Consider the following 16,350-nt stretch of genomic DNA (forward strand, 5'->3'; position numbering starts at 1 on the left):
GAGTGGATGTGTTGGGCTTAAGGACCCATCATTGTGTGCTGTACAACTCTATGACTGGACAATCCTCACATCTTTGGGATGTGGAGGAAATCAAAGCAATTTGAGGAAACTCACATGGTCAAAGGGGGAACATTCAAACTCAACTGGGCGCCAATATTGAACCCAAACTGCTGGCACTGTGAGGCACATAGTTCTACTAACTGTGTCACTAAGTCACCCTACTGAAGTATTTCCCAAATGTATTCCTTCTCTTCTCCAAAGGTTTGCACTCCTTCCTTTCTACATTTTCTTCAACTTGATTTGGCTCCTCCCAATTCCACATAATTCTGATGTTTACACAGCCTCTTTCCTGACCCCGATCATTAACTCCAACTTTACTGGTCTCCGTTCTGGTGTAAAACATCCCGGCAAAACTGACAAAAGTAAAACATCCTTACAGCATTGAGCAAGCAGTTACCTGGAGAAATGAAGCAAACAAACATTAGACATCCCAAGCAGACCAGCAAACATGTGTGGAGAGGGAAACAGAGTTAACATTACAAGGTGATGAGCTTTCACCGGAACTGGGGAAAAGTTGTGGATAAAATAAGTGTTAGATTGCAGAAAAATAGGGAGGTGCAGAGAGAACAGAAGGTCAGTGGTTGGGTGGAGACAGGGAGAGACCATGGTGTCAGCAGACAGATATTGGTGAAGGGCAGACAACAACAAATGGTTTATCTGAGGAACTTGCAAATAGGAGTTGAGTTTCGCAGGTGGCACTATGGTTTTCTGAAATGAGGTATTATTTGACAAAACATTATATCCAGGTTTGTCAGAATAATGTAGAAGGCCAAAGATATAGAGGTTAGAGTGGGATTGAGATGGAGAATTAAAATGACAGGTAACTGTAAGTTAGCAAGCCTGTTCCGACATTCATTTCAGGCTTTTCCCCTCTCTTTCTCTGCTCTTTCCTCCAATTCAGGACAAGTTGCTCACCAATATCTACTACAAATCAATGAACTCCTAACACTATCTTGACCATGTTCACACCTTCACAGTCTTCCTTTAAGGAATGATCCATTTCATTTTTCCAATTTGCCTATTTTCATTGCTCCTTTCAGATGGTTCCATCTTTCATATCAGTGCTTTTCCAAAGTATCTCCCCTTTTCCTCTGCTGAGGTTGACAGGGTATGTCAACTTTTTCTGTTCTATTTCTTGCAATACGACACTTATTCTCTCTTGTCCCACTAAGAATCAGGAAGGGGTTTACCATATCTTCGCCGTTTAATTGCAACTCTCCGTTTTTAAAGGATCATCCTCCGTAATATTCCACCCACCCAATACAATGATACCACCAGCCACAACTTCCCCATCCCTTTCTGCATTTAACAAGTCTACTCCCTCCACAAAACTCTGGTTCACTTTTCCAGTTCGACCAGGTCTTAAGCCCTTTCTTATGGCGTCTTTCCATGCAACTTAGAAGATGCTAAGAGACACCTGCTCTCTTCCCATTGTCCAAAGACCCAAACGTTTCTACCAGGTAAAGAAGCTGTTCATTTGCACTGCTTCCAATTCAACAAACTGCAATTGATAGTCGTGACTTGGTCTCCTTTACACAGGGGAAGCCTATCAACAATGTTCCAACGAAACCCAAAGCAAGCTAGATGGACATTTCATGTTCCACGTAAACTAGATACATCTTTCCAAATTCACCATTGAATTCAACAATTACAGGTGACCTGCCCATTCCATTCCTATATTCAGATTGCATAGCATTCAGTTTTGTTCTCACATTCCTCCTCTGGAGCTTCAGATGTCTCCCCCTTATATACACCACCCCTTAACGCAGCCTTTTCATTCATCATACTACCAGCAGCATTACCTCTTGTGTCATTCAATCTCTCTTCATTTCTACCCAATTACAGATCTTCCTTCTTGTTCTTTTCCATCCCTGTGCCTTTTCTATGCAACTTTATCTTTCTAAACTGTATTTTCTGTATATCCCAATGAAAAGTAAATGACCCAAAATATTAACTTCGTTCCACTCTCACTGTTTCCTGTATGAATTAACTATTTCTAGTATTTCCCATTTTTATTGCAATGCAAGCCCACATAAATAATACAGAGACAACCAAGTGCTTTAATTCTAAATGATTTGGAATGAAAAAGAATGAAGGTCACACCAAGCCTCTTTTTTCTTCAATTGCTAATTGAAATCTTGGAAATTCACTTGAGAGATGAAGATGAACTTTTGGTTTAATGATTCATGCAAAAAAAAAGGTACATTGACCACAGCTGCAGTGATCCAAAATATCAGTATAAATATATTTCTGAAGGCCTTGAGTGTTGGGCTTAGAGGTAGGGAATGCAAAGTTGATTTCAAAGAACCTGTGTGGAAATGCCCCAGAGTGTTGCTTCAAGTAATATACTAAACTGGAAATGATTCCAATCATTTGACTTGGACACCATTCCAAAGTAAGGATCCTAAAAACAATTTCATCTTTCAGCAGAACTTGCTTTACCAGAAATCAAGCACTGCACAGATACCACAACGTAATACAGCTGAGTTAACAGTATTGCCTACCTCATCCATTGAAGATTTTTTGGAATCTTCATCATCATCATCTTCATCTTCACTCTCTGCATCTCCTTCTCCTGCAGTCATTTGATAATATTCAACAGGACGTTACTTTTAGTGAGGCAAAAACAAACTGAATTGTGTTAATATTTTTGGTTTGTTGATATACTAATTGTGAGTTAAGTTTACATTAAACCTGCTCCACAGCTTCATCAGGTTGTGCAGCAATTACATAGATGCTTACTTCAGGTGACAGACTGCATGAAACAGAGGTTACTTAAGCAAATATCCTTAGTAAGAACTTTAGCAAGATTTAGGAGCATGTGGAAGCGGCCAATTTCTTTTCCCTGAGATCTCCATATCCATGCAGTAATTTTACTCTCAAATCACAAGTTGAACATCTCTTTCTTGGAGGAATGGCTGGTGTAGGTCCACCGAAATTTTCAGGTTTGCTTTATTTTCCTTGATGATATCCCAGCTATCTGTATTTCCCTTTAAATAAAGAAATTTCAAGATAAAGCAGTCAATGCCTTCGAAACTGGATATCTCAGGAGATGTGTCTCTTTGTTCTCACTAAAGCTGAGGGTTGTTTTTAGATGGTACCTATTATTGTGCCTTGCTCAAAAAGTCAAACTTTGAAACTTAGAAGTTGACTGTCCCATCTGCAGTCACCCAAAAGTCCTAATGTGTTGTAAACTCCTAAGTGCTGTCCATATTACCTAGACCTCCTTGACTGAATCCCTCCAATTTGTTTTCCATCCCTGCCACAGTTCTGAAAGAATCCTAATCAATGTCATGATGACAGTTGACATAAAAATGTATGAGGTAATCTGGCCACCTTGTCAAAATCAACCAATTCATCCTCCTCAATGCCCCACTACTGGCCGGTTTGAACCCTCCTTTTTCCATACTCAGTTATTTGACAAAAAAGAATAATTTGCATTGGTTTCTCTTCTACCTGCTGCACTTTTACCTCAGGCCTCCATCAATAAACTCCACCACACCATGCCTTTGATATCTTGAGGCTTGAGTATTCCAAAAGATAGGAGTCGTTCAAAGCTCTGCTGCCTGTGTCGTAATTCAGATTGTCCTCTGGACCTGCCAGCCTATGCTTGCTAACTTATAACTAACCCATTTGAAAATTATCAAATGTTTTTTGTGTCCACTCCTCTAAGATGTTTGGAATTTCCTCCTGACCTTCTATCTGCCACTCCTCTAATTTGCTTACTGTCTCTCAATACCTCCTTTATAAAAGAAAGCCCATAATTCTAGGAACTTCTTCACTGTGTCTCTTTCCACCTTCAAATTACTTCTTCAAACCTATCCAAAGCATTTGGGTAGTTGTGCTAATGCCTCCATAAATCATGGGCTCCTAATCTGGGGTCCCCGGAGCCCTCGGTTATTGGTAGGGGTCTATGGCATAAAAAGGCATGGGAATCCCTGTCTTAAGTAAAAATAAAATTGATGGAAATATTAAGCAGGTCAGGCAGAATCTATGGAAAAAGAAATGTGGGTAATCTTTCAGTTTGATGATTTCTTGATCAAAACTGAACAGTACCGATGAAAGTCCTCAATTTAATATGTTGACGTGGTTTCTTTCTTCACAAATGCTGCCTGACCTGCTAAGTACTTCCAGCATTTTCTGCTGCTATTTCAGATTTCCAGCATTTGCAGTTGTTTTTTTTTTGCTTTTCTAACATCTCCTTATTCAGCTTGAAGTCTTATTTTGATCAGTGTGAACTGCCTACATTTTTCTGCATTGAGGGTTCAATATAAACACAACCTTATTATTAAATATGATTGATAACAGGAAGTGGTAAGAAAACAGGGTGACTACTGGGAAGCACTGGCATGCTGCTAGGACTGGGGCATCAAACAATGTCTGAACAGACCTGTCATTTTGCTTCCCTTCAATAAATCATACTCAACCTCGAGCCCTTTCAGCCCTGGCCTCTGTGCACATCCATCTCTTTGAAGGAATTTAGAGTTGATTTCAAAGATTATCGATGCCTCCTTTTTCTGACAGACCTCTTCAGCTTATCAAGGAATGCTTATGTTTTAGCCTGGAGACTGGATTGACAAATTCATCATGGAACTCAAGTTGTTAATAATAATAAATTAAATTTTAATTAATTCCCTCAGTCTAACAGCTTGTCATCAAACAGGAGCACTTCGTCCATGAGCTCTCACATAAGCCAGGCTCACTTTGGTATGGAACCTTTGCACTACATTCCTCCCTCTGCCATTTTAATCAAATGGTCTATGTATTTAAAGCTAACAGATTAGTATCCATGTGATTCTAGGAAATATACTCCAGGAAGTTACTAGAGGAATGCAGAGCAAAACATAAAATTAGTCCACGTTCATGATGTATTTAATAGATCTTTGTTAGCCAACAGTGTTAGGGCCAATGTAACCTCAGTGGATAGGTCAAAGGGCAATGTAAAGGAGGGGTGTGGGATTTGTAAGTTTTACTGTGAGATGCCAATGTGTGCTTGGGCAGTTACGAATTGTTCTACCAAACTTTGTTTTGGGCCTCAGCTGACTCTCTTCACACTCCCACTGGTCAACTGACCACCAAGGAAGAGATTCAAGGAGCTGTAAGATCTACTTCCATTCTGACAATTCCACAATGATTTCTCCAGTAATGCACTGTTACGTTTGTTATAAGCCTGCTGGTAAGCATATAGTGTTTTGCATTTAACTACCTAACCTTCTCATTAGCAGCATGTTTATTCATCAAGAACGAGATAATCTGTCCTAGAGCAATTCTGAAAATAAGTACATATTTTCTGACCTATTGATTTTCTGCCGATTGCCTTCTGCTCCGTCACCTCCTTCCCTGACTTTTCCACAGGTTTTTCCACTCCATCTGCGCTGGACTGCTGGGCTACATCCGGTTCCTCGTGGTTGGATGAGGCTGTTGTACAGAGGATGGAGTAATTAAAGTTTTAAATGTGTGCAAATTTGAAAAAAGAACATAAGTTTAATGTTAGTTGACCTCACAAGAAGTTACCAAACTTTAAGATATAAACTGTTACATGTAGCCTTTTACATAATGATTCTAACTGGAGACTGAAATAGAATATGATAAACACTAATTTATCAATGAAAAGTCATTAGCCTGAAACCTTAGCACAGTTACTCTCTTTACAAGAACACATGAGAAATCAAGGAAATAGAACAGGAGTCAGCCATTAGGCCCCTCAGACCTGCTCTGCCATTTAACGTGATTATGGCTTCTTCTGAGCTAGTTCCTCACATTCTTCAATCCCCCAATCTTTCGAAAATGTATCTGTGTACAGCTTGATGATCTATCCTCCAGAACACTCTGGAGCAACAAAGTCCAGAGATTCACCATCTATTGCAAAAATGCATTTCTAAGCAACTCTATTTTAAGAGACTGGTCATAGAGCAGTACTGCATGAACACAAGCCCTTTAGCTCAGCAAGTACTTGCTGATCACAGAGTCCACCCGACTAGTCCCAATTTCCTGCTTTCGGCCCCTTTCACTCTTAGCCCCACCATCTACAGTTCAAGGAACAAAGACCTAAACTGGCCAACCTTTCCCTATAGTCCTAGTTACATCCATGTAAACACCTTGCAACTCAGATCAAGCACGACCTGCTCTCTGTTTCTTGTCTTTTCTGTACTTCAAGCACTGATAACTTGGTTTTCAGCAACAAGATCTGAAGGATATTTCTTCGAAGCTTTGGAGGAACACAATCACAAAGGCCTCAAAGATAAGCTCCTGAAATTTTAATGTATGAACGCGTCTGTGTGCGTAAACACAGCCTTTAACACATTACAGATAAGACGATCAATGCTTCTTAATGAAAACCAAGTTATTAGTGATTGAAAAATAGAGAACGCTGTATTGACCATCTATTCAGATAATGCTTGTGTCGGAGGGAACTGGCACTGTTCTGTTCTGGGTATAGCATACAGAGAAGCAGCAATGAATCATTCAAGGAGAGGCTGTAGTCAGATTTAATGCATACAAATATAGTATTTTTGAGCTTATAATTAACATGACTGGATTTATTATCAATTTACTTGATAATAGGAGATGGAGGGTGATAATTTAGTGCTCTGAATGTGATTGTAAGCCTTTGACCAGCGATGTACCACAGGATTCTGTGCAGGGACCCTTGCTGTTTGTCATATAGATCAATAATTTGAATGTAATTTTCAGTAATTGAACTGTTGGTAAATTGGGTACAGCAATGGCAGATAAAACTTAATACACATCAATGCAACATGATGCATTTCGTGGAAGTCAGGTAACGGTAGGACAGACTCAATGAATGGTAGAATCCCAGAGAGTACTGAGGAAGTGAGAGACCTTGATGTACAAGTTTGAAGATCACTAGGGATGGTAACACTGGTAGGAAAGGATGGTTAAGAAGGAATATGGGATGCTTGCGTTCATTAATCAAGGCACAGAATACACAACCATGGAAGACCATAGAGAAATACTGTTTACAGTCTGACCATGTCACACCAAGGATAGTGTGTAACAGTCAGTCACAACATAAACGAAGGGTAATGTTCTCAACCAAACAGCAAATTGTTCCTTGCAGAAAATTGACAGACGGGAGGCTATTATGAGTAGTCATTCATAATTAAGCCAGGTTCTTATTTTAGCACTTTTTTGTGCATTTCTGATCTCCAAATATGGTGAAACATTTTCTGGGGAACTGATCATGTGATATTTGAACAGAAAAGCCTACAAAAAGTAGCATCCATCATCAAGGACCCCCAACCATCCAGGCCATGCTCTCTTCTCAATGCTGCCATCAGGAAGAAGGTACAGGAACCTCTGGACTCAAACCACCAGGTTCGGGAACAGTTACTGCCCCTTAACCATCAGGAGGGAGATTGAAAAATCTGGTTGAGTGGTGCCACAACAACAACCTCTTACTCAATGCCAGAAAGACCAAGGAGCTGATATTGACTTTACGGGGAGGGCACCAGAGGTCTTCAAGCCAGTCCTCATCAGAAGATCAGAAATGGAGAGGGTCAGCAACTTTAAATTCCTGGGTGTCACCATCTCAGAGGACCTGCCCTGGGCCCAGCACGTCAGTGCAATTACAAAGGGAACAGGACAACACTGTTACTTCCTTAGGAGTTTGCGAAGATTTGACATAACTGTTAATCCTGTTGCAAAACCATTGAATCCAAGATGGCGGCGTGATGCAGCTTGCAGTGGCCACTCCAGAGCTGATTATCTGCTACTTTTGAATCGGGGTGCCGTGTGCAATCATAATTGGATGAAAAATGGACGTGGGAGCAAGGAGGAACATCTGGAAATCTCCAGGAAGACCTTCTTCGTTGCTGCTGCTGCTGTGAGGTCCGGGTCTCTGCTGGGAAGAACAGGCCCCCAGTCCTTGGGGTCACGTTGCTGATGGCCATTGGCGGGGGCGTCTTAATACGCTCGGCAGAGGATGGTGCTCAGAGAAGCTGTGCCAGAGGGGATGGTCGGAGGCTTGGAGGTTCAACGCACTCAGAGTCCGATGCGGTCGGAGCGCTTTCACTGTGTGCTGCGTCTGCGAGGCTGAGTCGGGCGGCGCCGTGGAAGTCCATAGCGGGGGGTATTCCGTTATGCTGCCTGTGTGGGATGACGAGTTTATCCAGACCCTGAGGATTTGTGGAAACTGTGTGGTGGTTTCTTTTGAACTTATAGTCTTTTAACATCTTTGGACTATTTTTGCTGTGCCCATGGTCTGTTTTTTTTTTATCAATTATGCTATTGTTTGCACTGTTGTAACTATGTGGTTTTGTGCAGGTCTTGTAGCTTTAGTTTTTGGTCTTGTTTTGTCTGGTGGGATTGGAGCTCCTTTCTGGGGAAAGCGCTAAGATGGTAGCGCGATATTAATACGCAGCAGCCTCTCCAAACTCTGGATTGGGGATTGCCAAACGTTATGTGGATTTTCTGGTGTAGTCTGTTTTGTCATGTGCTTTTGTGATATCATTCTGGAGGGATGTTGTCTCATTTTTTAACTGCATTGCATTTGTGGTTTCTAAATGACAATAAACTGAATCTGAATAACATCTAAAGCTTTGACAATATTTGATAGATGTGCGGTGGAGAGCATATTGACTGGCTGCATTACAATCTGGTTTGGAAAATCCATTGCCCTTGCCCTTCAGGAGGTCCTGAAAACAGACGACAGGAAGTTGAGAAGCAGGACCACAAAGGTAGTCATCTCCAGATTACCGTCTATGCCTCACAACAGTGAGTATAGGAATAGAGTAAGGTGGAGGATAAATGCGTGGCTGAGGGTTTGCAGCAGGGGGCAGGGATTCAGATTTCTGGATCATTGGGACCTCTTTTAGGGCAGGCATGACTTGTACAAAAGGGTTGAACTTGAATCCCAGGGGGACCAATATCCTGGCGGGGAGGTTTGCTAAGGGAGAGTTTACACTAGAATTGCTGGGGCATGGGAACTGAACTGAAGAGACGGAGGAAAGTGCAAAGTGAATTTGAGGGCTGGGTGGAAGTTGCAGGCAAAGTCGATGAAATTGACGAGCTCAGCATGGGTGCAGGAAGCAATATCAATGTAGTTGTCAATGTAGCGAAGGAAAAGGTGGGGGGCAGTACTAGTATAGGTTTGGAGCATAGACTGTTCCACATAACCCACGAAGAGGCAGGCATAGCTGGGGCACATGCGAGTGCCCATAGCTACAATATTTGACAAATGACAAATTGACAAATTTGACAAATTTGAGAAATGTGGTCTGAAGAAAGTGGGAAGAGCCAAAAGAGAAGTTATTAAGTGTGAGTACCAGTTCCGCCAATCGGAGGAGTATGGTGGTGTTGGGGAACTGGTGAGGTCTGTTGTCAAGAAAGTGGCGGAGGGCTTTGAGGCCTTCTTGATGGGGAATTGAAGTGTGTAAGGATAGGACATCCATGGTGAAAATGAAGTGGTCAGGACTGGGGAACTGGAAGTTATTGAAGAAGTGGAGGAACGTGCAGTTGGCTAACATATAGAGAAAGCTTGGAGACAGTGCAAGAGGGGGAATAGACAGGTGATAGAGAAGGGATGTGTTCAGACTGATGGTTTGAGATGTGTCTATTTTAATGCAAGAAGCATCTTGAACAAAGCGGATGAGCTTAGAGCATGGATCAGTACTTGGAGCTATGACGTTGTGGCCATTACAGATACTTGGATGGCTCCGGGGCAGGGATGGTTACTTAGAGTGCCAGGCTTTAGATGTTTCAAAAATGATAGGGAGGGAGGCAAAAGAGATGGGGAAGTGGCATTGCTGATCAGAAATAGTGTCACAGCTGCAGAAAAGGAGGAGGTCATGGAGGGATTGTCTACTGAGTCTCTGTGGGTGAAAGTTAGAAATAGGAAGGGGTCAATAACTCTACTGGGTGTCTTTTATAGACCACCCAATAGTAACAGGGGCATTGAGGAGCAGATAGGAAGACAGGTTCTGGAAAGGTGTAATGATAACAGGGTTGTCATGGTGGGAGATTTTAATTTCCCCAACATTGATAGGCATCTCTCGAGAGCAAGGAGTTTAGATGGGGTGGAGTTTGTTAGGTGTGTTCAGGAAGGTTTCCTGACACAATATGTAGATAAGCCTTCAAGAGGAGAGGCTGTACTTGATCTGGTATTGGGAAAATAACCCAGAGGTCAAGGGTCAGGTCTCTCAGTGGGAGAGCATTTTGGAGATAGTGATCACAATTCTATCTGCTTTAACATAGATAGGAACAGACAAGTTAAGAAAGCATTTAATTGGAGTAAGGGGAAATATGAAGTTATCAGGCAGGAACTTGGAAGCAGAAATTGGAAACAGATGTTTTCAGGGAAATATATGGCAGAAATGTGGCAAATGTTCAAGGGATATTTGTGTGGTGTTCTGCATAGGTACATTCCAATGAGACAGGGAACGGATGGTAGGGTGCAGGATCTGTGGTGTATAAAAGCTGTTGAAAATCTAGTCAAGAAGAAAAGAAAAGCTTACGTAAGGTTCAAAAAACTAGGTAATGATAGAGATCTAGAAAATTACAAAGTGAGAAGGAAGGAGCTTAAGAATGAAATTAGGAGAGCCAGAAGGGGCCATGAGAAGGCCTTGGCGAACAGGATTAAGGAAAACCTCAAGGCATTCTACAAGTGTATGAAGAGCACGAGGATAAGATGAGAGAAAAGGATCAATCATTTGTGACAGTGGAAAAGTATGTGTGGAACTAAAAGAGATAACAGAGATACTTCATGAATGTTTTGCTTCAGTATTCACTACAGAAAAGGATTTGGTGATTGTAGGGATGACTTACAGTGGATTGAAAAGCCTGAGCATATAGACATTAAAAAAGAGGATGTGCTGGAGATTTTGGAAAGCATCAGGTTGGATAGGTCTCCGGGACCGGATGAGGTGTACCCCAGGCAACTATGGGAGGCGAGGTAGGAGATTGTTGAGTCTTTGGCAATGATCTTTGCATCATCAATGGGGTGGGAGAGGTTCTGGAAGATTGGAGGGTTGCAGATGTTGTTCTCTTATTCAAGAAAGGGAGCAGAGATAGACCAGGAAATTATAGACCAGTGATTCTTACTTCAGTGGTTGGTAAGTTGATGGAGAACATCCTGAGAGGCAGATTTATGAACATCTGGAGAGGCCTAATATGATTTGGAATAGTCAGCATGGCTTAGTCAAAGGCAGTTCATGTTTTATGAGTCTGATTGAAATTTTTGAGGATGTGACTAAACACATTGATGAAGGAAGAGTAGATGTAGTGTATATGGATTTCAGCAAGATATTTGATAAGGTGCCTCATGCAAGGCTTATTGAGAAAGTAAGGAGGCATGGGATCCAAGGTGTCCTTGCTTTGTGGATCCAGAACTGGCTTGCCCACAGAAGGTAAAGAGTGGTTGTAGACGGGTCATATTCTGCATGGAGATCGGTGACCAGTGGAGTGCCTCAGGGATCTGTTCTGGGATCCCTTCTCTTTGTGATTTTAATAAATGACCTGGATGAGGAAGTGGACGGATGGGTTAGTAAATTTGCTGATAACACAAAGGTTGGGGATGTTGTGAATAGTGGGGAGGGCTGTCAGAGTTTACAGCAGGATATCAATAGATGCAATACTGGGCTGAGAAGTGGCAGATAGAATTCAACCCAGATAAGTGGGAGGTGGTTAATTTTGGTAGGTCAAAGATGATGGCAGAATATAGTATTAATGGTAAGACTGTTGGCAGTATGGAGGATCAGAGGGATCTTGGGGTTCGAGTCTATGGGACACTCAATGCTGCTGTGAGGGCCTGTATTGTGCTGTAGGTTGACTCTGTGGTTAAGAAAGTATACGGTGTATTGGCCTTCATCAATCGTGGGATTGAATTTAGGAGCCGAGAGGTAATGTTACAGCTATATAGGATCCTGGTCAGACCGCTGCTCAGTTCTGGTCACCTCACTACAGGAAGTATGTGGAAACCATAGAAAGGGTGCAGAGGAGACTTACAAGGATGTTGCCTGGATTGAGGAGCACACCTAATGAAAACAGGTTGAGTGAACTCGGCCTTTTCTCCTTGGAGCAACGGAAGATGAGAGGTGACCTGATAGAGGTGTATAAGATGACGAGAGAGCATTGATCATGTGGATAGTCAGAGACTTTTTGCCAGGACTGAAATGGCTAACCCAAGAGGGCACAGTTTAAAGGTGCTTTGAAGTAGGTACAGAGGAGATGTCAGGGTAAGTATTTTACGCAGAGAGTGGTGAGTGTGTGGAATGGGCTGTCGGCTATGGTGGTGGAGGCAGATACAATAGGGTCTTTTAAGAGACTCCTGGATAGGTACATGGAGCTTTGAAAAGTAGAGGGCTATGGGTAACCCTAGGCAACTTCTAAAGTATGTACATGTTCAGCACAGCATTGTGGGCCAAAGGGCCTGTATTGTGCTGTAGGTTTTCTATGTTTCTATGAATAGAAAATCCTACAAAAGGTAGTGGGAGTAAATCCCTCCCCACCATTGAGTACATCTACATGAAGCGTTGCTGCAGGAAAGCATCATCCATCATTGGAGATCCTCACCATGCAGGCCATGCTTTCTTCTTGCTGCTGCCATCAGGAGAAGGTACAGGAGTCTCAGGGCTCACACCTCCAGATTCAGGAACAGTTATTACCCTTCAGTCATCAGGCTCTTGAACTGAAGGGGATAACTTCACTCAACTTCACTTGCCCCATCTCTGAAATGTTCCCACAACCTATGGAGTCACTTTGAAGAACTCTGCATCTCTTGTTCTCAATATTTATTGCTTATTAATTTATTATTACTATACATTTCTTTTTGTATTTGCACACTTGCTGGTGCCCAAGTTGGTGCCGTCTTTCACTGATTCTATTATTCATTATGGATTTATTGAGTATGCCTGCAAGAAAATGAATGTGCATTGTGAGATAAATGTACTTTGATAATAAATTTACTTTGAACTTTTGAACTTTCAAGTCCTTCCCTTCCTTGGTCTCCTTCTTGCTTGGAGTGCGGGAAGGGAACCATTGTGGAGATGTTACCATTTCTCCATGAGCTTCTGTGATCTGCCTTAAGTCAAGTTTTTGAAGTCTCTTGGATACTTCCCTTGAATTAAACATTGGCCGAGCATCATTGTACATTACTAACCTCAGTGTTCTGTTCAAAGGGTTTATGAAAAGATCAGATCATGCACCCACTTGAAAGTCCAGAATACCCATCCTTCAAAATATAGGTGACTGAAATTAGTAACGCTAGCGGACAAAATACCATATAGTATCAAATACTCACAATTTTAAATAGCTGGTAAAGAAAACACGAGGAAATCTGCAGATGCTGGAAATTCAAACAAAACACACAAAATGCTGGTGGAACACAGCAGGGCAGGCAGCATCTATAAGGAGAAGCACTGTCGACTAAGTATCTTTCCGTTCAGTTAGTCCTGACGAAGGGTCTCGGCCTGAAACGTCGACAGTGCTTCTCCCTATAGATGCTGCCTGGCCTGCTGTGTTCCACCAGCATTTTGTGTGTGTTAGCTGGTAAAGTAACCTGTATTGTTGCTTTGGTTGATATGACTGCTCCCTAGGCCTTGTGTAATCTCACAAGGTGCATGTGTCACTTCCAAGTCTGTGACAAGACTAACAACGCTTGATTCCTGTCTTTGTTCGGGTAAAATAAGTCACTTTCATAGGCTATATGCCCCGCTTCTCAGCTACTAGACTTGAAGAGTGCCAGAGGTTTGTTATAATATTGACCCAATTTCATCGGCATGTACAGAGTCCTGAGCTCAATGCACCGTAGAAAACTGCAATTTTAGAACCTCTGATGAGAAATGCGACCTTGGTGAGACCCAGACCCTTGGTCTGGATAGTCCTGAACTGGGCTCGCTGAACACACTTCCTGCTCGATTCCCCAATATTCTGCATTTACCACAAATCATTAAGCTGATACTACTTGAGGCCTCAAACAACAAAGTGGTGGTGCAAAAGCTTCTGGCAAGCTCTACCAACACAACTCATTTGAAAACTAGTCTGGCTTTGCTATCTGTCAAAGCTTCCTACGTTTTGCCACTCTGCTGGACATACAGAATCTGTAAACTGCGAGGAATGTCATAAATCTTAAAAAATTAAAAATATTCATTTTTCAAATAAGAAAGTGAACAATAAAACAATTTAAGTGACTTAAAATGTCAATGTACGCACAAAAGAGTTTTAAAGAATGCAGCATTCTTTATCCCTGGACTGAATGGGCTGAATAACAAAGATCTTGCCTCTGTTCATTGAAAGGTTCAGTATCCAGGTTCAGTTAAGCTGCTGCTTTAGTTCTTGCAGATGTCAGTAAACCAGTCAAGTGTGTGCTTTTTACTGTTACTTCACACTGTGCTGGTGTGCCAGAGAGTGGGATTCTGTGAATTCACAGCAATCTACTGATCTCAGGGCGTCTGCACAGACCCCCTTGGCTTCAGCTCCTCGCTCCTTCAACCAGAGCACAGCGAGCTGAGGATGACGCAAGAAAGAAGGGTGATTGGAAGGAACACAGGAGCTCTCAGCAACAACGCTCCCGACAACGTCCGGGAAACCGTATTCCGATGTGAACCTCAGCAACAACTCCTTGTCAGAATGGCATCAGAGGAACGGGGTCTTTTCTGCAGCTGACACTAACGCCACCCAGATTCCTCTCTGTGTGGCTTTTGCAGTGGCTATTAACCTTTTACCCTTGTCTTTTCTCCAGGCTGGGATTAGAGATATTTGCAACATCTCACCTTTTTTATTTCCACCAATGCTCTCTCTTCAGGAACAGCCAACTAGATTCCATTCTCCCTTTCCAGAGGTAGAGAGATCACATCTGTGTATTTAATGAGACACAGAACAGGCCTTTCGGCCCTTCGAGCCATGCCACCCAGCAACCCCTGATTTAATTCTAGCCTAATGATGGGTCAATCTACAATGACCAATCAACCCCCCAATCAGTACGTCTTTGGACTGTGGGAGGAAACCAGAGCACCCAGAGGAAACCCACACGGTCACGGGGAGAACATAAAAACTGCTTACAGACAGTGGCAGGAACACATGATTTTGCTATGATTGCAAATGCTACTCACTACATGGTGTGTGGACAACAAAATATATTCATGTCTTCATCATGCAGTTCTCCTACTCACATGCCACTTATCTCTCATCGCGTAATCTCCTCCCACTTAAAAGCTTTAGATGTCAGGATTACATCCCTCACTTGTCCCCAAATGCCACCGAGCACAACCACAGCCTTGTGACTTTATCCTTTCGGATACTTTAGAGGTGTCACGTGGCCAGGTGAGAGTGGTGACACTGAGAGATTGGTGATGTGGCGTTGCTGGCTGCCTTCACATTCACAGGCACTTGTTCACTTATCGACATTGTGCCTGACTCTGAGGGAGGCCTGGAGCTCTATGCACTGAACTAGGCAATGGCTGTGTTGCAGCCACGTGCAGCCGACAATGAACGCACAGCAGGACTGGCAAATCTTTCCGCGCAGACGGGAGAATATTGGAATGTGATGCTCTAGGGGATAGTGGAGGCAATTACAATCACAGCATTTAAAAAGTATCTGTACAGATATGGAATACGAAAGGAAAAGAGGAAATGGGCTAAATGCAGGAAAATGGAATTAGTATTTATAGGCATCTCCCACAGCATGGACAAATTGGGCAGAAGGGCCTGTACCCACACTATATGAGACTGTCCTCCTGGAATGCAGTATGGCCATTCTAGGAGCTTGCTTTAAGGAGCTAGAGGAAGGAGAAGGGAGAAAGGCACAGTCAGCCAGAGGCTGCATATATCCAGGAGAAAGATTTCCCAGTCCCAAAGAATTCTCCTACTTTGTGGAGAAGAGTTAAGGTCTAGAATTCACCACATGTAGAGATGGTGGAAATAGAATTGTTCAGCAGTGTCAAGTGGGAGTTGGACAAGCACTTGCGAAAAAATGCAGGTTTATAGAGAAGGACAGGTGGAATGGTGCAGACATGAGTGAAATAGCAGGAGCTGGCACAAACTTGATGGGCTGAATAGCCTCCAGTACCATAACAATTCTCTAACTCTATGAAACCCGGGGACAATAAACACTCAAGTTTCCTGCTCCTCTCCAAGCAGGTCAGCTTTAAACTATGCTGAAAGCCTCAAGCAGAACTGACATCTCAGAACAGGGGAGGAACTGAATTACCAGTGTCCTTCACACTGACAGCGTCCGTTGATGCACGCACCTGCCTCTTCAGCTGGTGCTCCAAGTTATGTTCGTGGAGGGGCTAAAATTTTGAGGGCACAATGAGTCCAAAAAACCAAGATTTT

The 16,350-nt window shown here is 42.6% G+C and overlaps 1 protein-coding gene across 10 annotated transcripts in view; it reads right to left on the bottom strand.

Moving 5' to 3' along the window:
• Positions 1-16,350, bottom strand: part of LOC132403025 (1-phosphatidylinositol 4,5-bisphosphate phosphodiesterase beta-1) — a 1,013,243-nt gene that overhangs the window by 198,683 nt on the left and 798,210 nt on the right. For all 10 annotated transcript variants that reach the window (XR_009515160.1, XR_009515161.1, XR_009515162.1 and 7 more), the window contains 2 exons: positions 5,356-5,478; positions 2,565-2,635 (listed from right to left, as the gene is read on the bottom strand). Coding sequence is in view for 7 of the 10 variants with exons in the window: in XM_059986239.1 (XP_059842222.1) it covers positions 2,565-2,635; positions 5,356-5,478 (194 nt within the window). In the remaining 3 variants the exon portion in view is untranslated. The remainder of the gene's footprint in view (positions 1-2,564; positions 2,636-5,355; positions 5,479-16,350) is intronic.

The sequence above is a fragment of the Hypanus sabinus genome, chromosome 12 (assembly GCF_030144855.1).
Source record: "Hypanus sabinus isolate sHypSab1 chromosome 12, sHypSab1.hap1, whole genome shotgun sequence".
In the NCBI taxonomy this organism is placed as follows: Eukaryota; Metazoa; Chordata; class Chondrichthyes; order Myliobatiformes; family Dasyatidae; genus Hypanus; species Hypanus sabinus.